The 27,208-nt window shown below is 40.0% G+C and overlaps 2 protein-coding genes across 3 annotated transcripts; both read right to left on the bottom strand.

The window, feature by feature from the left end:
- Window positions 1-9: 9 nt before the first annotated feature.
- Window positions 10-8,637, bottom strand: rogdi (rogdi atypical leucine zipper). The gene is made up of 11 exons (XM_046415300.1): window positions 8,436-8,637; window positions 6,665-6,736; window positions 5,498-5,580; window positions 5,135-5,189; window positions 4,963-5,043; window positions 4,247-4,342; window positions 4,046-4,144; window positions 3,608-3,721; window positions 3,471-3,520; window positions 3,040-3,166; window positions 10-2,265 (listed from the first exon to the last, which is right to left on the bottom strand). The coding sequence occupies exons 1-11, from the start codon at window positions 8,508-8,510 to the stop codon at window positions 2,224-2,226; spliced, it is 894 nt and encodes a 297-aa protein (XP_046271256.1). The 5' UTR covers window positions 8,511-8,637; the 3' UTR covers window positions 10-2,223.
- Window positions 8,638-12,639: 4,002 nt separating this feature from the next.
- glyr1 (glyoxylate reductase 1 homolog (Arabidopsis)) lies at window positions 12,640-26,767 on the bottom strand. Of its 2 annotated transcripts, XM_046415018.1 has the most exons (16): window positions 26,630-26,766; window positions 25,120-25,156; window positions 24,919-24,998; window positions 24,689-24,827; window positions 23,300-23,410; window positions 20,678-20,761; window positions 18,193-18,246; window positions 17,747-17,797; window positions 17,165-17,238; window positions 16,891-16,990; window positions 16,257-16,367; window positions 16,052-16,153; window positions 15,690-15,852; window positions 15,163-15,342; window positions 14,955-15,079; window positions 12,640-13,671 (listed from the first exon to the last, which is right to left on the bottom strand). In XM_046415018.1, exons 1-16 carry the CDS (start codon window positions 26,665-26,667, stop codon window positions 13,597-13,599), a joined length of 1,524 nt encoding a protein of 507 aa, XP_046270974.1. In that variant the 5' UTR covers window positions 26,668-26,766; the 3' UTR covers window positions 12,640-13,596. The 2 variants fall into 2 exon arrangements, with proteins under 2 accessions (XP_046270974.1, XP_046270975.1); XM_046415019.1 differs by lacking the exon at window positions 20,678-20,761 and having other exon boundaries at window positions 26,630-26,767.
- Window positions 26,768-27,208: the final 441 nt, after the last annotated feature.

The raw sequence follows: 27,208 nt of genomic DNA, 5'->3' as shown, positions 1-27,208 counted from the left end.
ATGGAAAGCTCACTGTTTACAATATATTTATTGCACGGATATCAGATAAATAATTTCCACATTTTATATGATAGGCAGCTTTTCAGAATGGATTAACACTTTACTGAAAGAAGTCATTTGTTCTTGATTGGTTTAGTGTTTGGTTCACAGGGAATCAACGACAAACATGCAAAACATGTCAAATAAATACAAACACAGAGCAGACAGAAGATTACATCAAAACATGACAAGTAGCTTATTATTTAGACATATGTGTGTGTGTCATTTAAATCAAATGCGACAATGAACAAAAAAGTAAAAACAAACAAAAACAGATCAAATAAAAGTATGAAAAATATAAAGTACCGGCCCAAACCCAATGTCTGCCCTAATGCCACATCAAAGTCATATCAAAGCTAATTCCATTCACGTCAACACCCAAGTTGTAATTACGGCTTGGCAACTCAGACTTTTCTGAAAGCTCAGTTAAATCAGACTTGGTACATAATAATACAGAAGTGCCTAAAGACCAAACAAACTGTAATTCATTGCAATTAAACACCATCTGGACAACATGAATGCTCACAGGTTGTTCACATCATTCACATCTCTACCGTTCATCCCACGTGATTTATTATGGGATTTATTTGACGTCCCCCGTGTGATCAGCTTTGCTCTTTTTTCCTGCTCTGTTATGGGTTATTCCCTCAAACAGTGTTTTGCTCTTTTTCTGCGTCAAAGTGTGTTTCTAAGTGTCTGGATATGTAAAAGAAGTAGTGTAAAGCCTTTAGTGCCTCCAGAGGGCGCTGTGTAAAGCATGTCCACGTGTGATGTCACTTGATTCAGCAAACAAAGAGTAGTTTGACAATGAAACAAACACTTTTGAAACAAACCTTATCAAATCTCTGTAACCCACTGGCTACATTAGCTGCCACCAGACACATAAAGAGCTAGGATTCACAAACACCCCCTGATTTAGTGGGTGGGGGGAGGGGACCAAGTGTCAGAGTGAGGAAGGGCAGACATTGGCACTGGGTCACAGGAGATACTGTACTGTCAGTGAATGAGGAAACATGTTTGCATCCCGTAAAAGGTCACGGTGGGAAATGTTTATATAATGCTACTGCATCCTCTCACAGCTCACAGGACCTCCTATCGTCTTTAACCTTACAAAACTTTTCTTTGTCTGCATAACACCTAGCACTCTAAACTTGAGCTACAGACCTCATAAGAATAATTACTGAATTACCGAACTACCCGAACCCTCAGAATAAGTGGGTTTCTCTTCCAGGGGAAGATACAGTATTCTGGACATCTTGATTAGTGCAGATGGGTGTACTGTAAAGACAGAGATTTAAACACACAGGTAAATAAATAAGTGGAATGGTCAAAATCTGTGCAATAAAGGCTAAGCTATCCTGACTTTTAGTGTCTAACATAGGTCAAGTTTCAAAAACACTTCTTCTCTTACAAATCCCATAATGCAACTCTGAGATGTCTTTGTTAGACGTTCCTTCTTTTACCCCCCACGCCTCCAGTTTGTATTAGAAATTTGCCCTAGCGGACTCAAAAGCGTGCCCTCTTGGATGCCTCTGTGCTAGATAAAACATGATTAAGTTTCCTTTCGGTGGCCCGATAGGCAAGACAACGTGATAAAGTGCCTTCTAATGTCCCCCAAGCTCCCAAACAGGGCACTGTACACCGCTAAGTAGGGCTAACCATGACTGACTTTGTAAATGAGGTGCCTTTTTGAAAACTGTGAGTGAAAACAGTAGGATTATATTGTAAGGGAATGCAAAAAAAAAGTGCTGTGAAAGAACTTGAAGTATTTCAGAAGAAACAAACACCCCCCCCTGCGACCTTTTTGCAACGCTGCTTTCCAACCCTGAGTGCCTTTGGGATAAATACTCAATAAGTACTAAATTGCTTTAGTGTAACAAAAAAATAAATTCTAAAGATAAATCAGCAACAATCACATTCATTCATTGAGAAGTTCAAGTCAGTGCTGGGAATTGCAATACATGTGTCACCCGGCTAAGCTAACACAACTGGGAATGGCAAACGTTTGTATCTGTTGGGGTTTTTTGTTTTTTTTGATTGGCTCCTTCGGCTAATCATGCAACACTTGAAACTGAATGACTGGATGATAAATTTATAAACAAAAAATAAAAACCTTCCCAGGATGTCCCTTAGACTTGGTTAGTTTGTGTCCGACCAGCGTCTGGAGGATAGACGGGTGGTGGATTAAAAAGGTCTGTAGTTCCAGAAACTGGAGAAGACTGAAATCTGCAAGGACAGCAGGACAAAGGAGCTTAGTTAGTTTTATACTTTACAAGTTCATTATCTACCAGAGACAGCAGCCTTCAAGTACTTACTTTATCAGTAGTCATTTACACGTGAGATACAAGGTTTGACAATTATCAGGTCCCTTGCGGAAGCACAATCAAGTATCGTAGAACAGATATTCAAAGTTACCTTGAGGCTGAACTAATTGATTTTTTTTCTGGTCATTTGAAGGCAGCAGAGCAAGCTGAAAACCAAACAGCTGCCATATTAGCACCTCAAGAAGTTTATCAAGTTGTAAACCAACATTAGTAATTCTTCATGGGAAAAAGTCAAGGGTGCTTGGAAAAAGTATTTATTCTCATGGCAATTTCATGATGTAACAATTTTATACAGCCATGTGAATTTTCTTGTTGTGTTTGTGTCCACCTACTGAATCAAATTTCATACTGACTCTACTTTGAGTTCTTTATTGATCACCTTCATTTCTGCCAGTAGAGGTTCAGAACATGATTTCTCGTGAACAATGTTGAAATTATTGAAACTGGTGGTCATGACGTGATCCTATTAGATTTTTCTATCAACTAACGCTGAGGGTATAAAGATAAATGTGAAATGGGAGTACACAGTTGGGGAAAATACTTCTTAAAGCAGCAGCCCCCTTCCACTTCGCAGCTCTGATGTTGACATATTGATTAGTGAAACTTTAAGAAGTCGGGTGACTTTAGGCGAGAATGTATTTAATGTTCCCAAATGTCTTCTGGGAGAGACGCCCACCTTGTCCTTGAGCTGCTGACAGAGCTGCAGCGAGATGGTGAAGAATACCAGCGTGTCATTCAGCCAAGGCACCACACACTCCACCTTGTGAACGTGGCTCACTTCAAAGCGGTTGTTGTTGAGCTCGCTGTGGAGCAAAGTGTTCAGAGCGAACAGGAAAGAGAGATTAATGGAATGTCCCAGATGTGGTGATAATGCTTAACACAGCCCTGGGATCCAAGAATTTACAGACCGATCGGCCTGGAAATCACAACACACACACACACAAGCTATTTCTCTTTAAAGCGCTGTCAGTGTTTCTTTTCATGTACTGCTGATGAATTCTTTTTAAATACAGTCATTGTATGTGTTATTTCCTGTCATCTGTTTCTATATACTGTATGCCACAGAAAGAAAAAAAAAGCAAAGTCGGGAAGAGAAGCAAGACTTACAACATTGCTCCAGGGTTGTGCAACACTGAGCTCCCAGCTGGCTTGAAATTCTGAAACGCGAGACAAAAACATGCAAACATCAGTCACATGACGCTGTGTATAGATTCACTCAGTCCTCCAGGGAATCACAAGCTAACCTTGGTGGTGTTGGGAGGCAGCACATGCAGCTGGTACACAGTCAGACACAGTTTGCTTAAGTTGATGTAGAAGTTCACCATCACATCCCCGGGCATAGGAGGAGTGAACATTTTCTGTTGATGGAAGGAGGGAACAAAAAAAACAAAGTCTGACCACCACAGATAAACATAATCAGCAGTCACAAATGATCACTGGATGCTTGGGCATTAGGATTTCACTGGAACTACAGGGGACCAGTCCAAACCTGTCCAAACCAAAAATACCCAGTATGTATGAGGACTTCCACATACTGTTGACCAAGATGACCATCAGAATTCTTCAATAACCTGAGATTCTTATCAAATCAGTTTGTTAAAAAGAAGAATGCCGACCCCTCAATCACACTGCGCTCCTCGATGTGTTAACATGCTGTTTGTGCAGTGTTTAGAGCGCTGTACCATCAGACCACTGGTGGCCAGTTCAGGCAGCGTCATGGAGGCCGGCGTGGTGAGGCGATTTCGAGCTCGTGTCAGCTGGAGCATCACTGCATCCATGAGCTACAAGCAAGAACAGAAAACATGAAACCAGCACCACTGACACAGTAAAGAAATGAGATGTCGTCCATGTTCAGCTGCGTGCTGAGGAGACAGAGGACAGACCTTATTAACTTCAGCGCCTGTCTTGAAGTGGTAGCTCTCATCATGGCTGCTCAGCAGCTGGAGAGCCTGGTTTACATGGTTCCTGGCATCCTGGATCTGATGTGAGACAGACGGGACAGAGGTGGAACTGTGAGAGAGGCATGTTAAGGCAGCACTGATATATTCTGCAGATAAAACTGAGCATTTTATCTTCAAAGCCAAGTACGTCAAGTAATAAAGTATGCCAGACTGAACTAGACAGCAGTTCAATGTGGTGAATGTTTGGTGAACATTCCTTTGTAAATACAGATCCACTCAGTGAGTGCTTGGGTTTGTGGGATGAGAAGGAAAACTCTGTTCTGAATTAGAGAAAAAGTTTTCTGCAAGACTCACAGGCTGCCATGACTATATTACATGACTAAAGTGACTGCATCGTAACCCATTTACAACTTTGTATCCGACATCTGAGACACCTCGGGGTGAAGTCAGTCAGTCTCTGAAAACACCAGGGTCCTTGATCTGATGGCAGACATGGACCACTTAACGACAGCAGGCTTTAACACACTCTGCTTGAAGGATAACACTGACTGGCAAATAATCAGCTGTAAAATAAAATACTACTAATGATAATTCATTTCAGCGTTTATGTACTTTGTCTCAGTCAGAATGTCCACTGTCCAGAATTTTCCACTTTTTGTTTCCATTGCTGGACAGTGTTACAAACTAACATACCGTACCTGCTGCAGTTTCCACTGCTTGTCCTCTCTGAACTGAAAGTGCAGCGCTTGGCTGCTCTTGGCAACCTTTAGGTTTATGTCCTGTTAGGAAGAGCAAAATATTAACAAGGAGCACTTACAAGCCTATATTCATGATTCATTTTCACTTGAGAGGCCTCCATAAGACACTCACGGCCTGAGTCAGAGCCTCTCCCTGCAGAGTCAGCACCCCCTTCACCTGATCCATGCTACAAAACAACACATCACACTTTTTGTTTCAACATCGCCACAGGAACAATAGGAAAGAAAAAAAGGCTTCGCAGTGTGTGAAGAAAAGCACCTGAACTGAAAGGAAATGACCAACACATTTATTCAGTGTCTCAGCATATTTCTGACTGACTGTCAGTAAACATCTGACAGTCACTTCCTCCACAGGAAGACACTGTGATGTAACAGACAGGGCCTAGCAAATCACTGTACTGGTTAGCTAAGGCCCTGGTATCTGTACACCATAAAGAGTTCAACTGTCACACTAAATGGTCACAGGTTTTATTACGTTGAGCTTCCCAGGATGAAGTTTTCCTGTTTGAGCTGACTTTCCAGACCCGGTGTCGGCATGGAGAAACGTCTAGAAGCCTCCTGTTGATGGGATGGCAGAGAAAACTCACTATTAGTACCAATTCTTAACCACAATGCTGTGAAGTTAGAGCCATAGAGCTGACAACTGCAACGGTAATTATTTTCATTGTGGATTAATATTATATATTAATATTAATTATTGTTTGTAATTGTTTAGCATATAGAATATAAAAAATGTACATTTGTGCAACCAGCAGTCAAAACAGCAGCAATTCCTTCCATTTAAGAAGCTAGAACCAGCAAAACCGGTCAAGGCAGATGGCCGCCCATCTTGAGCCGGTGTCTGCTGTGAGGTTTCTGCCTTCTAAAAGGCAGTTTTTCCTCGCCACTGTCGCCAAGTGCTTGCTCAAAGGGGAATGTTGGGCTCTCTGTATTACAATTTAATTAAAGAGTTTGGTCTAGACCTGCTCTAATTGGAAAGTGTCATGAGATAACTTTTGTTGTGAATTGGCGCTATATAAATAAACTGAACTGAATTGAAAAAAATTTCAAATTTTTCATTCAGTATTTTTGACCAAAAAATGACTGAAACAATAAATCAATTATCAATATGGCTGGCAGTCAATTTTCTTTCAATTCACTTGATTAATCTCCTAATCACTGCAGCTCTGTTGACCTGTAGATGCATCATTTCAGGTACGGATCAGCAAGTCGACATGAATTGACTGAATGTTTCTGGTCAATAATCCAGTTCCAAGAATCAGGCGCCCGCTGAGAATCCATAAGAGCCAGGACTGGCTGACTGAGCCTTATTGCCATTATATCATGATGACACATTCTTTATCACTTTACAAATATCTGCTGACCAAACCACAAGCTAAGAGAGGAGCTTTGTCTCATCAAGTCACAGTGGGACTCAAATTCAAAAGTGCACTGAACATCACTGTGATGTAACATTTTCTCCCCAGGCCAAGTCATATTCCTCATCTACAACTTGTAAAACAAGTTATACAGGAGGCCCCCCACACATTTATTATGTGGTATGAAAATGTATATGATATATAACAATCTCTATATTCTCAGCTTGTTGAATTTAACGATTCAGTACACTGAAAGGCTATATGTAAGAAAGATGAACTTTTACCTTGAGGACATCCTGGAGTTGCTTTAGGACAGAATGCACTTCTTCCTTGAGCAGCCAGTTGAATTCCTCCTCCTAACAAAAAACAAACAAGTAAAGGCTTAACTCCCACAAGATTTTTTAAAAAATAAACACAGGAAAATGGGGTGGGATAATAAGCAACCTCGAATTGAAACCACTTTGCCTTTCCTTTCTACGTCTAAAAAGTTTTTCCATCAGGAGTTAGACAACTCTTCTGTCTCATCAAAGGAGACAGAGGCCGTAGAGGACTAGAAGTACTGCAACACAGCCGACTGGGCTTGGAACACAGGAGAACAGAGCACCATGGACAGCACCTCTCAGCCCCTTCACATCTGTCTGGATGAATACAGGTGCAGCTCGGGCTACAGGCTGACACCACCAAGGTGTTCCACTGGAAAACCCTGGAGGTTCTTCCTCTCTCAGTGCGGAACACTGACTCTAACACAGCTTACTACTGCACACTGTTAACGGTCAAACTCAACCTCTCGCTGTTAACTTTTCTATTATTCTAATCTGCAAAGCTCGTAAAGAACATACACGCACCTTTCGAGTTTATTTTTTAAGCTTGCAGTGTTGCACTGCTGTTTGTACTTTGCACCTCACTTTATAGTACAGGAATATACACTCAGAAGCCAGTTTATTAGTTACACTAAGCTAAACACAATGCAACCTAACATCAAACATTACTGCAGTTTTTATTCACAATGTCCTTTGTCTTAGTGTCTGTTGTACCGTATAATAAATGGGATATTTAAAGTTTAATCTGACAATGGAGACAAACAGGGCAGATCCACGCATGTGACTGACTGATGCTTTGGTCCTAGTGAGCAAACAGCCAATCACAGACAGTGGAAGATTCCATTCTGAAATGAGCTAAACTGTGTTAAATGTTATTTAAATGTACTTTTCGGTTTCAAGCTTAGACATTTCATCTGTATTTATCCATGTGAGTATGTGTTTTATCATACTTCAAATATTCACTAAATTAAACACCTCGGGTTTCCACTGGTTAGCACTGGTGGCATATAAAAAAAAGAAAACTACCAAACAAACTTGGAATAAAGTTTACCACACCTAATGTCTACTTTTACTCCCTAATCACCATTTAGCGAAACATCTCACGATTCCTTCAATGTCTTCGTTTTCACTCCTTCCACACAGCCACTGGTCTTCATTTATAGTAACATATCAGTATTTAGAGACCTAGACATTTGTTTAAGCCTATGACAACAAACACCATATTTGCTTTTCGTAATGCTGAATTTAAACAAGAGTCACTGGTTTGCATAATTCGCAGCAAATGGGCTGAAAGACCCTTTAAGACAAACAGTGATAGCAAATACTGAGTGTGTTTGACTGTCGCTTAAAGGCTTACAGAGAAAACTCGAGTTCAGTTAGTTGTCGGTTACACATCATGTTGTACGATCATTTTCATGGTCACTACATGCGTTACATAGCGTTACATAGCGTTACCATCCAAACAGGCCCACGTTAACATCACCACTACAAGCTGCAGCAGCACCTGCGTTGTAGCGCGATGCTACGGTTCCTCTGCGCCAACAGCAGCGGCCACGTTAGCAGCTTACGCTTCTTACGTCCACGCTACATTCTTTGAAAATATCAACATTTTCACAAGTCAACAAGTTACATTAAGAGACAGCTCGAGCAGTAAAGCAGCTAGCCGCAGAGCCGAACAGCTTGTGTTTCGCTGCCTATTCGCAGTTGCCTCCGAACCAGAGGCACAAGAACTTACCAACACAGCTCTCTCCACTTGACTGGCAGCGGACATCTTGGGCAGTTCAGACAGGGATCTCTGTGAGTTGAGCATTTTGTGCAGCAAAGAGAAGCAACCCGTCAATGAACACCCTAAAACAACACACTGTCCTTAGGATGAAGGTGTCGCCCTGCCTACTAGCTTTGCGAAGGATCTGCTGCTTTCAAGGGTAATCAGAAACAACGCGAGCTCCCACACCAACGACCTAAATCAGCGGAAAACAGACATGGAAAAAATACCATTTGGATTAAAAGACGAGCTGTTGTTGTGCAAGATAACAGAGACTGAGAGCAAAGATGTAGTTTCAGTTATGCACGGCTTGGTCTTTACGTTCTTTCAAGGATTCGTTGTGCTGTAAGTACAATTTCTTCTCGTGATTCTGCCGCTTGAGCTCAGATCAGTTGCGTGTTGCTTGTCATCATAAAAAAGCTAGATATATGTATGCTATATATGATATACATACATATGCTGAATTTTGTCATTAATTCCGTGCAGACAACTAGAAGGGGACTGTATTGTGGTTTTTACGAGAACCACGGGAATGGAGCATACGACTGGTCACACGTTTACTATTAAAGCGGTCCCACCTACTAGTCCTTATTTGGGAATATAACTTCCGCCTTGCGTCACACAAACATATGGTACTGTGCAGCGTTCAGGTGACATGGAAAACGTTAAGACACTTGTTTTCCTCATAAACCAGCCTTTAGGAGTGGGTTCCATTCGCTTATTCATACTTCCGCTGTAAACACATGCATCTGTGGTGGTTTCTTACCATATTTCGGTCCTCTTTTATAAACATGCTGTAATTACTGAGGGAAGTTCTGAGTATGAGGTTTTACAACATTACAAAGCACTATTTTCACCAGTTTTTCAGAAACCCAAAAAGACAAAAGTGGAGAGCTGTCTTTACTCTATTAAGATATGCAGTTAATCATTGTCAACATTCATTTTAGGTAAAATAATGGTCCTATCTTTAAGGCCTGTTCGGGCTTTATCATAAAGTTGCAGTCTCAAGTCCAATGTGAAATCTGAGAAAATAACCGATTGGCAATCTTCAGATTCTCCACAGCCACAGATAACATTATACAGCAGTCGTCATTCAACATCATAAGTAAAGTGATTCTTCATGCATAAATTGGTGGAATTTCCCTTCAAAGCTGACATTCAGTCAAAGTATGCAATGAAATGTACAGATTTAAAGCACAGTGACCAGCTCTAGTATTTGCAACATATTTCATGTGGCCTCCAAATATGTGCATGCTTACCTTTTGCTGAGAAGGCCTCACCTCAAAGTGTTTGATGGAAAATAAGAGACTTGTCCCACATGAGGAGCTGGATCCTCCAAAGTCCACATTTTGACACAGAATACATCATCATGAGCTGATAACGCCTGTTATATTTACAGTAAATAAGATCACACTCTTTACTCTTCAAATCATTAAGCTTGTAGAGACCAAAACACCAACATTGTGTCGATCTACAATCTGATATGTTATTCCTGTGCGTCATTGAGCTCCACTGTTGTCTAAAAACTATTAAAACACATCAATTTCATCAGTCTCATTATCTTGAACAAACACTCAGTCACACATACAGAATCCCACTGCTACAAATACTTACACTGATTAATCCACCACTGAAAACAGTCCCCAACAAATGCACCATTACCTCCTGTTTGATTTAAAACTGTAGCGGCCAGCTATCTCACAGAACATTCATTTCTACAAATGAAATTATATACTTGTGGCATATATACAAAAGGCATATACGGTACATTTAATGGGAACTCGTAAACTTGGGGGCAGAGAGTGGCTGGGGAAGTCAGAAAGTTTTGAGAGCGGCATCAAGTGGCAAAAACTAGAGCTTTAACTGAATTAACAGTCCAAATGGTCTGATCAAATGATCAACATTTAATTTTAAATTTAAGTTACTTTATTAATCCCAAACTGGGAAATTACTTCTCTGCATTGAACCCATCACTGATTGAAACATGCAGTGAAACACACAGGAGCAGTGGGCTGCATTAAGCACCCGGGGAGCATATATTGGGGGTTAAGTGCCTTGCTCAAGGGCACATCAGCCAGCTAATGGAGGATGGGGTGGTGGGGACATTATCACTCCACCACACTCAACTTTTTCCTGCCCGTCCGGTGGGGGAATTGAACCAGCGACCTTCCAATCACAAGCCGTTTCTCCAACCTCTAGGCCACGGCTGGCCCATTTGATCAATGATTAAACACACACAAGCAGACTGTAATCAGGAGAGGATTTATTAAACAGCACAAAAGTCTCATATACACAAAATCATAAATATCTCCAAAAACAAGTTACACCCTCCTTCCATTGATGGGATCCAACTCATTGTCATTTCAATGCAATAATAAGCCAGATTATATAAGCCACATATTAATAAACCATTTACACTTGAACAACTGAACGATCTACAGTATTAAGACACAAAGATGTTAGACAGTCGCTCTGTAGAGTCAAAACCAGAACATTTGTTTTCATTAATCCCAGTTATTGTTGATATAAAAGAAACCCTACGTAACCTAATGTGCTATTTACATCAGTCTTCTAAAAACAGTTTTTACACGCGAGTGTGGAAGGGAAATGGAAATTAACAACCTTGAACATAAATTTGTTTGGCAAACAGAAAATCTTTCAAAATGGGATTCTTAAGATGTGTGAGAAACTCCTTCATTTACAGTGTTAACTGATTTAAAAAAAACAATGGGCCTTGAACAACCATGAAGTCTTCTCTTCCATCAGAGAATGTCCGATGGTGCTCACTGAGTTCTGCTTCCTGTATCCTAACGTACCGTAGGAGGTCTAGTGACAAAACAGCATTAGCTCACCTCAAAACATAGATTTGCTGTCTTTTAATCCATTCCTGCAATCAAACGGTGCCCAAATACAAAACCGCCGTCCTTCATGGAGCTGTTCAAAACTGCTCAAATCCGACAGAAATTGAACGTAGCATAAAACCCAAAACTTTACTCCGCAAATATTCAAAATCAGATGTCTGGAGGTGATCACACTTGCTTTGTTGGATCACTAGTTTTTTTTAGTGGCCAAACGAAGGGTGCTTCAACACACGGCGACAGATTAAAGGAGTCTTCGCTTTTAGCCGTTTCACCACAAACCTGGTTAGCGTACATAACCAATTGCCAAGATATGCCATGTTTCTTTGGCATATCTTGGCAATTGGCATTTGCACTTATATGTAGGGCACGTTTTAGGCTTCATAGCAGAGGTCTTCATGAGTCCGAAAGTCTGGACCTAATACCAGTCAAACCTTAATGAGCATTAATTAATTAGACTTGTTTTAGCCTCAAGGTTAATTAGATCCAAATACAGTGGTTACAAAATAAACAAATACACTGGAAAAGAAAATTAATATGTGCCATTTCTCCTGCACTCCAGAGTTTATTTTCCAATCACAATGTATTAGAAGTGGTAAGAGTCCCACAGACCTGAGACCTACAGTAACAGAACAGGACTGAACATGACCTGACTGGACTGAAAATAATTTGGATATGAACAGAGCTGAATTTTTGAGCATCCCAACAAACATTTGAGGTAAAAATGTTTTGTTTTGTTTTTTTTAACCCTTGCAAGTCATTTATTGAAGCACTGTGACCAAGATGAGCTGAGATTTCTAAATGACCTCACATATCTTTTGGATTTCTGTATCATCTTGTTGATGAACTGCCCAATTAATTGCTCTAGTTCCACCCGGTTCCAGGTCTTGTTAACCAAGAACTGAGCAGATCTTTGAAGACCTCTACTATGTAGTCAATATAACCCCCCCCCTCATGTAAGCACCCGCTATCCCCCCCTTTAACTGAGCTGCAATCTGCCTGAGGACAATCTAAGAATAAGTAAAACAGAATGCATGTAATATCTGGTTTGGGGCTCTGACTGTTCCGCTTCCATATTTATCTTACACTTTACAGATCAGTGTGGATTTAGGGTAAAACTCACCAATAAAGACATTCCAACTAAAATCAGCTACTGCCTCTGGAGCTGAGGATGGTGTATTCATTTAACCACTCAACTCAGTTTGTTTGTTGTGTACTTGTGACCTAGCATGGTGTGAAATTGTCCTTCAAAAACCCAAACCCAACTTTTTAACTTCAACTAATAACGGAAAAAAAAAACAATAAGACAAAAAAAATGCAAGACTGATGTTGGGATTTAATCATGACCTCCACTTAAAATGCAACTCAAAAAGTGGATTCATCTAAGTTCAGAGAACTACATTAAAAAAAAAAAAAAAAAGAAAAACAGTGGAAATGAGAACTCTTCCAAACACAAGAATGAAGGGTTTCCAATGTGGTAATCCCAAGCGTTGATGAGAAAACCAATTATTACTGCACTTTAAGGTCTCGACACATCCGTTACTCTGTCCTTAACCTGCTCAAAAAACATCATTAACACCAACATAAAAGCATAAATCATCAAATACAGAAACAAGCCATGGCCAAACTGCACTCAGAAGACCTAAAAAGAAACATAAATAAATACATCTATTATTGAAAGACTCGAGGGGGTTACAATATTAAGGCAATGCAGTGGCATGTTCTTGGTGTTTTCTCTCATGGAATTCTGGACATTTAAAAGAAAAGCAAAATCACAATTAAATAAACTCATTTGCACATGAACAAAAAAAAGAAAAAAAAAATCTTTAGGGTTTATGCATCCACAAAACCTGACAACAATTTCTCTGGCTTGAGCCGGACGCCCCGCTCTCTTCACAGTGGCACTGGACCCCCACATCCTTGCCAAACACATTACTTCTACCACATTCTTTTTTTTTCTTGTTGTCAGAAACCAGACAAACTGCCCCCACATGAAACTGCAGCAGTGGCAGCCGTACAACCTCATTTGGAGCACTCTTACAGCATGTCTTCCTCCAGTAAAGTCAGTGCAATGCTCTGGGCTGCTTTGAACAAAGGAATTAGAATATCCCAAGACTTGTGGGCAGGTAACATGGCTGACACTGGGGCAGAATGAAACAAAATGGCAAGAATTTTAAAATAATAAAAAAAAAAAATAATAATAATTAGATTATGAGGGAGAAATAATAAGGGATCAAAGACTGTGTGGTCCAGAGGATAGGTCACACCTCGCTCTAGTGAATGTAGGCTCTGTAGACTGCAGAAATATCATTGTCTGACTGGTCCAGTGCCTTAGCCCTCTTGTAAACCTGTACAGAAACAAACAAACAAAGGTTTCAATTGTATCCTTCACTCTAGCTGTTAATTTACCATTTTTTTATGTACACTGCCAAAACACAGAATGGCTTTAAGGGGGAAAAAAAGCCCCTAAAATTACCACCTCATCTGTGTCTGCCACCATGCACCATTCAAGTTTCAGTTTACGTTCATGCCTGTGCTGACTCATATGTAGTGCCTGATAAAGAGAGCGCAACAGCAATCAAATGAAGCTCGATATTATTAAAATCAATTAGCTTGTGGTGGTCTACGAGGCTTCAAATATGAATGTTGCTGCAAAGAAGTTACAAATTTTGAAACAAACGCCTCAAACGCATCTTCAACCCAGCAGCACAAAAGGTCTGTATACAACTGGCACAGTTTCAAGGTGGACACCCAAGATAAGCGTCACCAATTCACTGTCTGACCAAATATGAAACAGTCACAATGTGCCTTTCTGCTCCTGAGTTATGTCGTTGAATAACAGACAGATAAGTGTTGTCTGCAGAATACTGTGTTGCTATAATGAAACTAATCTGGTACATGTGGTATAGCTATTTATTGAAAATATTTGAAAGAATGCATTAAGTGTTACTGTTAAAGGGAAGTGTAGCTAATTTTCAATCTGCTTTGTATTATTCCAATGCGTGTAATGTGTGCAAGTGTAAAAACGTTATGTATGCTGTATGAACATGTATACATGAATACACAGCATTTCGCCAAATTCAAATCCAACTGTTACTGTATACAGTGTACATATACGGGTATGTACATATGGACGTACAGACAACTTGAACTCGCAGTGCCTCTGGCTGAGAGGCATACAAATGGAGGTCAGGCAACCATGGCAACAAAGCAGCTGGGAAGCAGCGTGAGGAATTATGTTGAGTTCTACACTGCACATGCAAGATTACCCACAAAGATAAAGATGCTAGCAGCTGCCTCACTCTACAACAAGAGCTTTATGCTGTCCAGACTGTGTTACCTGTACGAGTCCTGTGAAGTCAAAATGTCTGCTCTGCAAAAGGAAGTGCCTGCACCAAATTTCGTGGAAGCTAAACCAGACTAAAAGTTTGTCCTGGCGTAATTAGAGGAACAGTCTGGGTTCTATAGGCAAATGAATTCTTTGGCGGCATATGGAATGCTTTCTAGTTATTTTAACTAAATAATCTCTGGCAAAGATTCAACCGAACTGTTGTAAACCCTCTTGTTGTACAAAGTAAGAAAATTCTTAAGATAAATGCATAACATGAGCGAACAAAAAGCACCGTTGTACCTCATTGGCAGCTGCAGCCATTGGGGTTGGATGGTTGGCCATGTCGCCCATGGAGATGGCAAGCCTCAGGTCCTTCTGAATATGTTTCAAATAATAATCTGGCTTAAAGTTGCCCTGTAAAATATCTGGAAGAGGCACAAGGAGTGACTATTATATGTCGGACAGAGTTCACGCCATCAGTTTTGAGCTTGTTTTTTTTTTGGCTTACTTTGGCATTTCTGGTCCACAAAGGTGCTCGCCATCTGGCCCTGGCACAGGATATCCAGGAAGGTCTGCTGTGACTGACCGGTGGCCTGGGCGAGAGTTAGCCCCTCTGCAATGGTGGCCATGAAGCTGCCTTGCACCATGTTAAGGATCAGCATCATCCTCGCTGCGTTCCCCGCTTCGCCTGAAAACACATACACATGCATTTTTACATACAAAGATAAGTAGAAACACACACTGTGGCCAAGATGATCATCCTCAGTGTGTCCATGCATACATTTCAGGGAAAAGGGAACTTGCAGTTAAAGTATTGCCAATGAATGTAGACAGACTGTGATAAATTTTGTTTTGAGTATCCTAAAACAGTCACAGAAACCACAGAAACAACTTGGATGTGAAATGTCAGATATGTTTCCAGATTAGACGACTGTAAATCTGCAAATGGGGGAAAGTATTGTGAGTTTCCAACAGAGAAACCTGTATCATACTGAACTGTGAGCTGACTTGCATGAGCAAACCCACCCTACATACCCAGGAAGAAGGAGGTCTTGCCCATGGCCTGGAAGCAGCTGCTGCAGTCCTCGTACACTGTTCTGTCACCAGCCGCCAAGATGACCAGCATCCCATCATTGGAGAGCTGCTGGCTTCCTGCCACCGGAGCCTCCAGGAAACGACCGCCCCGCGACGTGATCACCTGACATTAAAAAATTATAACAATAAGAAGAACAACAACAACAAATGACAACTGCTACCACTGATGGAGGAAAAAAAAGCGCATCCATACTGCGGGTATGTACAGTTCCTGAAAGTGGAAACTATGTGTATTTTAACAGAGCATGATTCTATACTGTACAGTTTTCGACAATCGTGGCTATTTTGATGTGTGTGTATACCTGTGAGAGTTCTGTGATGGTCTCTGGGTCTACAGTAGACATCTCTACGTAGCATTTGCCTGGCCTGATTCCCTGCAGCACTCCACTGGGTCCCAACACCAACTGGAAAGCAACGGACACAAACACAGGGTTGGTCCTTTTCGACATTAACCAGTGATTCACACTTCTGCAGGAAGCCATTTAGTGGAGTTGAGGTGGTACTCACATCCCTGGCAGCCTTCGGGTCCGAGACACAGGAGAAAGTGATATCACACATAGAAGCTACCTCTGCAGGAGTGCGGCCTAACCTGGCGCCCTCCTGGATGAACAGGTCACACTGGAACACAGCAGGCACGAGTCATCCTCTGATCAATCAGCAATAGCTACATCATTATTCAATGGCTTGCCAACATATGGAGCATAAATATGATATATAAATAGTTAACAATCAGATCACTGTTGCCAAACTCTGGTACAATAAATGTGATACTCATTTTGGGTGAAACTTTTAAATTAAGCTCTTGCGATTTTAAATCATATGAATAAAAGTGAGTAGTTTAATTTTCTTCTCTGTAAACAGGGTTGCGCTCACAACAGTCTGACACGACCAAACTATAAATCAAGAGAGAATTAAATTCTAGGATAAAATATAATAAGAAGATACATTAGTCAATATTCATTTTATTAAATTACTTTGGGCAGCTTTGAAGTGAGATTATTAGACATTTCAAATGGAATTTATCACTGCAACACGTCACTGACATTAATGAGAGCCCATTCATCAGATACAGTGGCAGTAAAGAAAACATTAGAAGCTTAACCTGGATGACACATGTAGTGTGCACATGACATTACAGTACCTTTTCTGCTGTGCGGTTCCACACTGTGACAACATGACCCATTTTCAACAGGTTGGACACTATGCCGCTACCCATCAGCCCCAGTCCCAGGAACCCTATCCTGTAGGGCAAAGCCCAAAAAGAACAAACAATTCAACAACTGAGCAAGTCAAGGCTGAAATGAAATTCAGGATTCATATGTCTGGGAGGGAGGTTCTTTTAAAAACATATTAACAGAATTATAAGCATTAATCCTAACCTTGTGATCCGTTCTTAAGTTAAAAAGAATTCCTACCTTTTATCTGTGGGTGTGATGCTGCCATTGATGGCTGTGCTGTCTGCTGCTTGGATAGATGTTGACCCTGTGTCCTGCGCAAGCAAAAACAACACGGTCAATTTCATACTGAAGGGAAAGCAAACTGAAATTGTTATTTTAAAACACCACAGTTTAAAATTCAAAACAAATTAATATGTAAAAGTGATTCATTTAAAATCATAAACCTGACAGGAAGGAAAAAAGTTTGGGTGTAAAATATAAATAAAACAGAATGTGATCATATGCTAATCCTTTTTGACATATATTTAGTTGAAAATAGTACAAACACAATTATCTGTCACTTATTCATATTTGGCAATAATTATCTAATGTGCAACCTCATCAAATTTTGTATCATGTAGCAATATCCTTCCTCGTATAAAGGATATTACTACATGAGCTTGGCAACATTGCTGCCGGTAAACACAGTTCATTTCTGTGTGATTCTGTTTTATGTACATTAAACACCGTGCCACAGCTTTTTAGAATTGGGGCTGTCCATAAAGTAAGTTGAAACATTTTGACTGGTCAGTTTTACCAGAATTCACAGGTTCACTTTACCTCCTCAACAATCTTCAAGCGCTTGCTAATGGGTTCCATAGATGAGGCTGGCTGTGGGCAGAGAGGAAACAGTCATACTAGATACACTTCTCATTATAATGCCAAGCTCATCAGATTCATATTTCACCCTTAGACTGAAATATGGCGACGTGCCCAGGAACATTAAGTGCTGAAATGTCACTAAGGAAACCCCTCACAGGCCGACAAAGGACTTATCAGTCTAGCCACAGGCTATTTCATTTTAACAGTTACATGTTCATTTGGTGCCATAAAGAACACCACTGCCTCTGGGAAACTAAGCTTCTGTCTGTCAAGAGCAGGGTGGAGATGAATCACTCGGAGCCAAACTAACACATTCAGAGGAAAACACTCAATGGTTATGTAAACCAAAAGAAATATGATAAAGTTGCAGATGTCAAAATACTGAGTGGAATGTTCCCTCTTACCTTCTCAGACTGGCTGAGCAGGAAATGATGGAAATGTGGGTCATCCTTCACAGGCTGCAACAGAACAAGAGGTCAGTGTGCAAAGTCTTCTCTTTGCATTTGTACTGACCTGACAGAAAATATAGTATGCAGAAAGCTTCAAGCCTACACCACAGAGCACTCACACATCGGGACTCCCATCATGGTCCTATTACAATTTGCCACCATTTTCAAAGATTTCTGCTAAGCAATTTAGGAGTGACTCCACCCATGCTCTGATGACATAAAACACCACAGCCTATGGTAAACTCAGCTTAGGAGTGATCAGAGCAGGCTCAAGTTCTTTATCAAAATATTGCTTGATCAGACTCGATGCCTGTTAATTACTGTTAATGATGAAAGGATAATCAAAATTCCTCAATGTTTTTCAGTTCCTGGATACATTTTACAATTCTCCCTAAAAAAAATTCTACAATATATCAGAAACATCCACAATGGTCAATAGCAAAGCTTTACAACTGATGCACGGTCCTGACCCATGTACAGTCCTGGACTTCTCCTTATTTATTATTTTATACAAGTTCTACACAAATTAGGGTTGGGCCAGTGTAAAAATTTTCAAACCGGTTCAATTTTAAGTCAAACACGACAGATCAGAGGGGTCTACTGAATTTGAATTGTACCACTGAGTGCTGCACTCGCAGTAGCCGCTGCCATTTAGCTTTTACGTAAGCGAGCGAGTAAATAAGAGAATGGAGCAAAAACCCCAATGCATCACCACAACTGTGACACATCATGTTATTTCTTTCAACAACTGGTCAGCTGAACTTTAGTTCTTCTAACATTTAACATCAAAATAACAAATAAAATAAGAGTTCAGCCTGGTGCGACTTGAGAGAAGATGTCAGTAGCTACATTTCCAGCATGTATGGAAAGTGTGAGCTTTCCTTTTAAGAAATGAAGCATTTCTGTCCACTGAAAAGTTAGAGGGCTTTTGCTTTGAAACAGATACAATAAGCAACGGGGATCACAACAAGGCTTTGTACTGAAGAGCTGTAGTCTGTAACGTAACATTAGCAACCATCTCATTACTGAAAGTTCTCTCTTGTGGAATTCAGCTGCAGTCATATAGCAACACCATGTGCACAATTCTCTACTCTGGTATATCTCAACAAAACACAGGGAGGCTGCATCCTGTGGTGCAGACCTAATAGGATATCCTGAGGCTGCCGTTAACTAGATGCATTATGCTAACTCTCTATCCTGACTACATCTAACAACAGCTGGTTCAGTAAGTTTGGATGAAACCCAATTGTCATAATTCTGTATTATTACACTCCTATATCTATATTATTATTATTGTTGTTGTTATCATCATCACCACCATTATTATCATTAGCATAGCTGTTACTATAGATACCGTTAGGTCTAGAACTGCTCCATTTAGAAATGTCATGAAACAACTTTTATGATTTGGCACTATATAAATAAATTTCACCTCCCACAGAGGTTACAAGTCACAAATTAAAATAATTTTTGCAGTTTATCTAAAACACAACGGTCCTGAAACTAGATGAGGACCGTTGTGTACAATGCTACTCTATTAATTCGATTATAGAGCTCAAACCCACACAATCACTATATGATTATCACATCCATGTAAATGACAACCGTTAATTTCACAGTTCTATTTTGGCCTGCATACAAAAAAAAAGTCGTTTTGGTTTCTAAAAGCAGCCAAACCTGACAATCCAATTTATAACAGACATGAATTTTACAAAGTAACATATTAAATAATAGTAGTAATAGATAAGTAATAATAAGTAATAGAGAAAATATCAATATGACAACTGATACAAAGAAATAAGGTGCTTTTGTTTACAACTCACCACAGCATAAAGAAGGCTGAGGGAAGCAGCAGCTGGCAGCGTGAACGCTCTCCTAGCTGACTGCATTTACTGACACACTTTAAACATTCACAAAAAGCTTCAAATTAGGGGAGGATGCACTGAATAATGACTATAAACAATAATTTAAATTTCTTCTCTCTTTCTTAAAAAAGTCTTTCTGGCTTTTTATGCAGTTGTTGGAAGAGCTGTTTTCCTGAACCTGCAGCAGCAAACTCACATTATTTTGTTTGTGAAATAGTGATATACATCAACACTTCATGAACACAAAAACACACACACACCTGGTGGTCATACCAGTTCAAGGGCATAACATTCAGAGTGGTCATCAACCCTGGTCCTGAGGAGCAAGTTGGCTCTCATTACCTCAGACATGTTCACAGAAAGCGGGAAATAAACCAAAACCACTGAGCCTCCACATACAGAGTTGGTGACCATCTCAACAGCACACGCCAAACAAATTCAGTAGCCAAGAGTGAGCACCAAACAGGTCAGAAGGGAAAGGTCTGCAGTTGTTGGTGATTAAAGCCAAAGATTAAGGTCAGGTAGAAGGACAGCAAGGCAAGGCAGGCTTAGTGGGAAGTGGGGTGTTCACCTACACTGCTTTCCCATTTGAATCCTGAGCCAGGTCCAGCCCCCAGCCTCTCAATAGTGGATGGCTCGGGGTCAGAGTCAGTTAAGTCCTTAAGGAGGAGAAAGACACATATTCACCTATATCAAAAGGGGGAGTTTTTACTGGTCCCTATCTGCTGTAGTGGGGGACATTTAGCTGTCACACAGGAGGTAGACTTGAGGACCAAATATTAAAGTGTATTCACTTCCAGTTTTGGTATGGTGGCAAATGTCCCAGAAGGTATCAGAAGCCCTGGACAAATAAAAACTGATCACTGTGGATTGTGACCATTAGAAGTAAGTGAAGAAAATGTTTGTAGTAATTTTGGCAAGACAATCCTTTTATTAACGGTACCGATGTGCTGCATTGTTACAGTATTGTCTCAAGAGCCTCTGCTGCTGAAGAGGCTGTGAAGCCAGGTTGACATGTCAGACATAAAAAGCAACTAGAGAATGTAGGAAAATACTGTCTGTGCTGAAACATGACAAAATGAATGTCAATCCTTTTCCACAGCAGGAACTTTACCCAGTCTTAGCTTTTAATGACCAACTAAAGTCTTTGCACAAGTTTGTTTTTGAGTCTAAACGTATGATGGATATAGTATATGGCCCGCAACTATTCACAAACATATCACATTTTTCAGTACTTCCCTCCAGTATCTAACAATGGATGGATGGATTAACCATTTAAAAATGATTCATTTATTTCAATTAATTTAAGTCTTTGTTAAACTCAGTGCTTGCCTGTTATGAGTGGATGAGCTTGCAAGCTACTGTAGCCTGAAAGTGTGTTTTTCTACAGGTCAGTTGAGGCTAACTGAAGATACACAAAAACAGACCCAGTCGCCTCCTGCAACATAATCCCCTGTCACAACAATTCCACTTTTACTTTAAAGGTGTGCAATGTCTCCTGACAACCAGCATTCACATACAGAAACGTTTGATAATTACTGTTACTGCCTACAGCAGGCAAGGGAAATGTTTACTCTTGTCAAATAAATGTGAGACTTTTCAATACTTTTTAAGACTTTTGTGAGGAAACAGAATTCAATGCTATTTAAGAGATTTTGAGAGCTGCAAATACCTTGTTTGTAAACCATGGCAAAAACAGCCATACCATGGTTCCTTTTTTGTGTTGCTGTTTGTAAACAGGCCTCATGGCTGAGGAGTGAAGTAAACGGTTGTGGGACAGAATGAAAGAAGTGGCAGTGAAGCTGTTATTACTGATTTTCTTTCAGGCTTATGTGCAAATGGGAGACATGCCGGTGTGGAACCAAGGACACGGGTCAGCGGCCCAAACTGGTGTCCAGGATTTCAAACCACACAGTGTTTTGCTTTGCTCCATTGGACATGATTCCTTTTTATTTTTTAAAAAAACACAGTGATAGCGCAACACCATCACAACAAAGACACTTCTTTACGGTGCCAGTTTTCTCCCAACACTAAACAAAACGGAGTCAACATAACATCGCCCCAGCGCATGATTTTAAACAGCATGCTGGTATTCTGCAAGCAAAAGAAGCATTGCACGTAACACATCAGAATTAATGTCCAGTGGAACTTCTGAAGTACACAACGAACAGCACTTTTTCAACAATGGAATAAATACCAATTTACCACCTGCTCATCATCTGTCTCCCCAATTTTCTGACAATTTCCGCTGCTGTTTATATTCTCTGAGCTGCAAATCTCCCAGTTTTGGGTCACAGGCATAACATGCTGATGAAACGCCATCTTCAGTCTTCAGTCCTACCAGCTCACTTTATTTATACATATGTCCATTTGGGGTTGTAATTCAAATCACGTTTTACTTCCTTTCATTTTTGTCTGTGCTGTAGCGCCATTTTTGTCAGCTAAGACACCTTTAGTCCAGCTCCACAAATGACCTTTTCACCAAAAACACTAAAAAAAAAAAAAGACCTCTTGCCTCGTGCCGACTGTTCTGATCAATACAGACCACAACAAAATGGAGGTTGTTTAGGTTTTGTTTGTTGTAGTCGTCCTTGTTATGATGTCATATGTGCTTGACCAATTGCAATTAACAACAACACTGCACACAACTGACAGAACTTTGTTGTAGAACTTTGATTTGATACCTGAGCAGCACTCAGGTGTCAGGCGATTTTGTTTCTCTAAACAAATGGAGAGCAGTGAAAATAAACGCATAACTTCCGACCACAGCTACATGTTATGTTTCTTTAAGTTCCTGCAGTTGAAAAGGGTAGTTTTAATCAGCCTGGTTACTAAGAGACAGGGCCCTGGGTTAGGTGTGGCTTATATAAGACCTAGCATTTATTTCTGTACGTACGACTCAGAGAGATTGCAAATTGCAGGTTTAATAGAGATAATTTCATCAGATTGCTTTTAAGTTAAAAGCTAATGCCTGGTATATGTATTTTGAAGATTTACAGAGCTGTACTTTGTGAAAAGACTGTATATGACTCAACGCACTAAGGGGAGAGAGGGAGTAAAGAACATGTTAATGTCTGTAAATCAGTTTCACTTTTTTCAGTCCTCATTTTGCTGTATTTGTTGTCTTTTCTAAAAAGAGTACATATACAGTAAAACTTTATTTAACTAATGCTTAACCTTGTTAATGTTCAACTGACCTTCTCAGAAGGGTCCTTCAGGGCACTCAGATCCTCATCGTCCTCCTCCAATATTTTCAATGGCTTGTTGGACGCCTTCTTTCCTTTTGAGTCTCCTTTGCCATCTAAGTTCTGTAAAAAATACACATATTATCATTTGTGCTGTCTTCGGCAGTTGGACAGCTGTTGGAGTGCAGAGCGGCTCTAAAATAACCTTGTCTGAGCAGATTTAAGGAGGTATAATTGATTTCCCAAATGCTGAATGCAATCACTCCGGTGGACAGATGGCCTCCACAGAGAACATGTGTCCTGCTGTATAAACATTTCCTGAGACTGAATGTGACAGAAGTACTCCATGAAGGGGGTGCACAGAGCAGGACGCACTGAGAAAGGTTTCACTTGATTAACTGTTGATTTGAACAGTTTCAGTGGTGAAAACATACAGGCTTCATATCTGTGTTTGTTTTAACTGTGCTGTGATAGCAGAACAGAGGGCCTGGGAAATATCATAATTAATGCTCATATTTGCCTGTATTTGTATCTAATATTTGTATTTAAATACACACTTGTGCAACATTCTCATGGGTGTTTCAGTATTTTTAAAAGCGAGCGACAACCATAAAATCATGAATTATGATGATTAGTTCATCTTGAGTTAAGATGACAGGAAGAGCACCTTTGGTCAACAAGAAAGGTAAAACCAATTCAGCTGTCAGACAGGAAGATATGTTGCACACATGTTGCATGTTTGCAGAAACGCATAGACAGTGAACTTCTGTTGGGACTTGAGAACCAGTCCCACACTATCCAATCCATTCATCCAACTGTCTGCCTTCAAGGTTATCAGTTCCTTCTGCTGATGCCAGCGTTTTCTGACATTTCAAAACAACAGCACCAAACATGTATTACACTGCTGGAAACTCACAAAAAGGAGGCATAGAGGAACTGAAGTAACAACCAAAAGTGGGGCTTCACTTTACAAAGAACAACAGTGTTATTTGTAATGTTTTTGAAAATTACAATTTCAAGAGGTAACAAGAGCAACTTGTGAACTGTCTTACTCTGCAACATGGCCTTAAATTCCAGGAATACCATGCATTTGACACTTTATGCATGAGTGCACTGTGTCTCCATCAGGCACCATGTGCATTACTAAGAGTACACACGTGTTACAATGACATTAGCACCACACAGGCAGATCAGCAATTTTCCCCCCTCACAGAAAATTGATCAGGACCCGATAAGAGAATCGATAAAGAACTGGACAAATAAGACCCAATAGTGCCATTGGCATGAAAAAAAAAAAATCAATTTCCATCCCTAAGCCCTACTATATGTGACACAAAATTCTCTACATATGTACAGATATATTTTCATTACTATTAAAGTGCTACAGGACAACCCTCTCACCTGTTCTTTCCCCTTTGATTTCTTTAGAAAGTCTTCGACCGAATCGACCGCCTGCTGAAAGCGCTTTCCTTTATTTATCTTGATCATCTCCTCTTTGTGGGCGTGGTAGGGCTTCAGCTGTTCTACTTTGATCCAGGCACTGGACAGGCACACAGAAACACAGCTCTTACACATTCAATGGAGAGGGAAATGCATGTTCAGTTAACTGGTACCTCACAATACAGACTTACTGGTCTTCAGTTCCAAAGAATTTCACAAAATGGCATTTCTTTCCCCTGGGTTTTTTCAGGTCCTTAGGAGGGCTTACTATCTGAAATGTAAATAAATATTTGAATCCAACATTAGCATAACATATGTAACACAAACGTTTAAAACTTTCTATCTTTTAACCTTTTTTGCTCTGAAGTCATTGTCTTGTTTTCACTCCTTACCTTTCCAGGCCATGGTGGGTAACGACCAAGCTTCCCCCTGAAAGAAAAGGGCTATATTTAGTCTTGGTATGTCTTTCTTAGTAGTACAAAGACCATTACAACATACTCAGTGATTCTGATAATGTCACGTTTAAAACACTTTTTTTTGATTAGCAGCCAACATATGTGCCTCACACTGAGTGTCCAAAGTTGTCAAGCACAGACAGCTGGCAGCAAATGTCTGGCCAAATATTTAGTTTACATCTTCACTGATCAGACCAAAAAGATTTTTTTAAATTATGTTGTTCAAAGTTTTTGTATGAACACTATGTATTGTTTTGTACTTCTACCACTGGCATATATTGACACAGCAATCAAAAATATAAAACAATTCTTTGCTCTTCTTCTTCTCCTCACAATGCAAGACCAAAAGTACTGCTGTAGCATTATAATATGGGTCAACTGTATTCAACTACTGGAAAAAAGAACATACTAAACATCAAAAATCTTCATTCTATAACAATGGACGGGCAGTGATCGTTTGTGTCAGAAACATTTCCTCTTACCATACACACGTACAATACAGTCATATATTAAAATGAATACAGTTTAGCAGAAGACATGTGTCAGCACTGAGTTAAGCTCGAAAGCTGACCAGATTTAAAAACAAGACATCTAAAGATATTTAAAGAAGCTTTAGGAAACTAAAAGACGTAACAAGCGAAAACAAATGATCGCTACTTGGATTTCTGGTGTAACGTTGCTGAAATGTGTCTATTAATAGGATCTTATGTAACAAACGTTCGACAACCGTTTCCTTTCAGTGTGTGTGTGTTGTCATGTTGTAATGTTGTTAATAAAACCACCTTGAGAAACAAACTGGTGCTACAAGTTATCATGAGACGACCGATTTGATGTTATTCTTCACACAAAAAATTAGCCAAGTCATCTATTTGGGTTAAGTAAACATAAATTCAGATTTTAACTGGACCTTACAAATCAGGACAGATAAATAAATAGTGTCTGCAGAGAAAACGCTGCACCAGTTAACACGGAAGCCAAGACTATGTGACGCTAACAGTTAAGCTACATACAGTAACAGATACCCGCTGAAGCTACAGTGCTAGAAAAGCTCGTCACAGACAGCAACAATTCAGCAACACTGGGAAAATGAAGGTATATAGCTAGACTTCACATGTAAACAAGTGGGCAAAAGAACTTTAACTGTAAAGGACATGTCTGATATGTCTGTCGGACTTTCCCATCATGTCTAAACCCGTTGCTGTAGTTAGCTTGTCAGCTAGCTAGCTGCTAACTTAACGACGGCTGCTGGCTGAGTCAGCTTGGCTAGCAATTTGTTTGGGTTGACCATCAAGCCAAGTACGCGAACACTTCCATGAATTAACGCTACGTATAATTAACACCAACATTAAAAGTTAAAGTTAAAGTACCTAATACAACACTACTTTGTGTAATATGAGTTGATTTAACGCAAATAAATACGTTTAATAACGTTTAAATGTTATCTCACCACACTAGGTCCCCGATCCTCAGATGTACCGTCGCCATCTTACAACTTTAATAAAACGTCGCACTGAATGAGGGGAAACGACAACACACCCACTAATCACATGTGAGGACAAGCCCTTCCTCTCTGTGTGACATCCGCTACTGTTTCTATTATTACAGTGTATAATGTCGAAAATCAGTTTCTTTCAACCCCAAACACAAACAATTTATACAAACCATTGACATACAGTTAATGATATAAACAGAATATATTTTTCATATATCAAGAAAGAACATCAGAGGAAAATGACTACCAAAAAGAAAAACAAATGCTGTGGTACAATTTAATGCTACAAAAATACATATGTGATTAAATAGTTCTATACTTAATATTATATTTTAACTTGACATTTAATGAGTTTTATTTTCAAATAACTGGGCATAAACAAAGTGGGATAACCTTCTATATTCGGGTGTTTTTAACAGGAGGTACTGCCCCCTATTGGTGGGAGGACGAACATTTCATGGATCCAGTGGTTCCCTGGGGTCTTCAGGTCTTATTGCCAACAGGTCAGTATGTCAGAGGATATTAAGCTACAAG

The sequence above is a fragment of the Scatophagus argus genome, chromosome 16 (assembly GCF_020382885.2).
Source record: "Scatophagus argus isolate fScaArg1 chromosome 16, fScaArg1.pri, whole genome shotgun sequence".
Taxonomy (NCBI): domain Eukaryota; kingdom Metazoa; phylum Chordata; class Actinopteri; family Scatophagidae; genus Scatophagus; species Scatophagus argus.
The sequence above is the reverse complement of the archived record's forward strand: the minus strand, read 5'-3'. Positions and strand labels throughout refer to the sequence as shown.

What these genes read in the sequence shown, in the direction of transcription:
- glyr1 (XM_046415018.1), bottom strand. Translation starts at nt 26,667, where the DNA reads ATGGCGACGGTACATCTGAGGATCGGGGACCTAGTGTG. An exon ending in AGGATCGGGGACCTAGTGTG is followed by an intron (nt 25,157 to 26,629) that starts GTGAGATAACAT and finishes CTTTTCTTTCAG; the next exon opens with GGGGAAGCTTGGTCGTTACC. An exon ending in TTCTTTGGAACTGAAGACCA is followed by an intron (nt 24,828 to 24,918) that starts GTAAGTCTGTAT and finishes GTGCCTGTCCAG; the next exon opens with TGCCTGGATCAAAGTAGAAC.
- rogdi (XM_046415300.1), bottom strand. Translation starts at nt 8,510, where the DNA reads ATGCTCAACTCACAGAGATCCCTGTCTGAACTGCCCAAGATGTCCGCT. An exon ending in CAGGCGCTGAAGTTAATAAG is followed by an intron (nt 4,145 to 4,246) that starts GTCTGTCCTCTG and finishes TCTTGCTTGTAG; the next exon opens with CTCATGGATGCAGTGATGCT. An exon ending in TGGCCACCAGTGGTCTGATG is followed by an intron (nt 3,722 to 4,045) that starts GTACAGCGCTCT and finishes TTCCATCAACAG; the next exon opens with AAAATGTTCACTCCTCCTAT.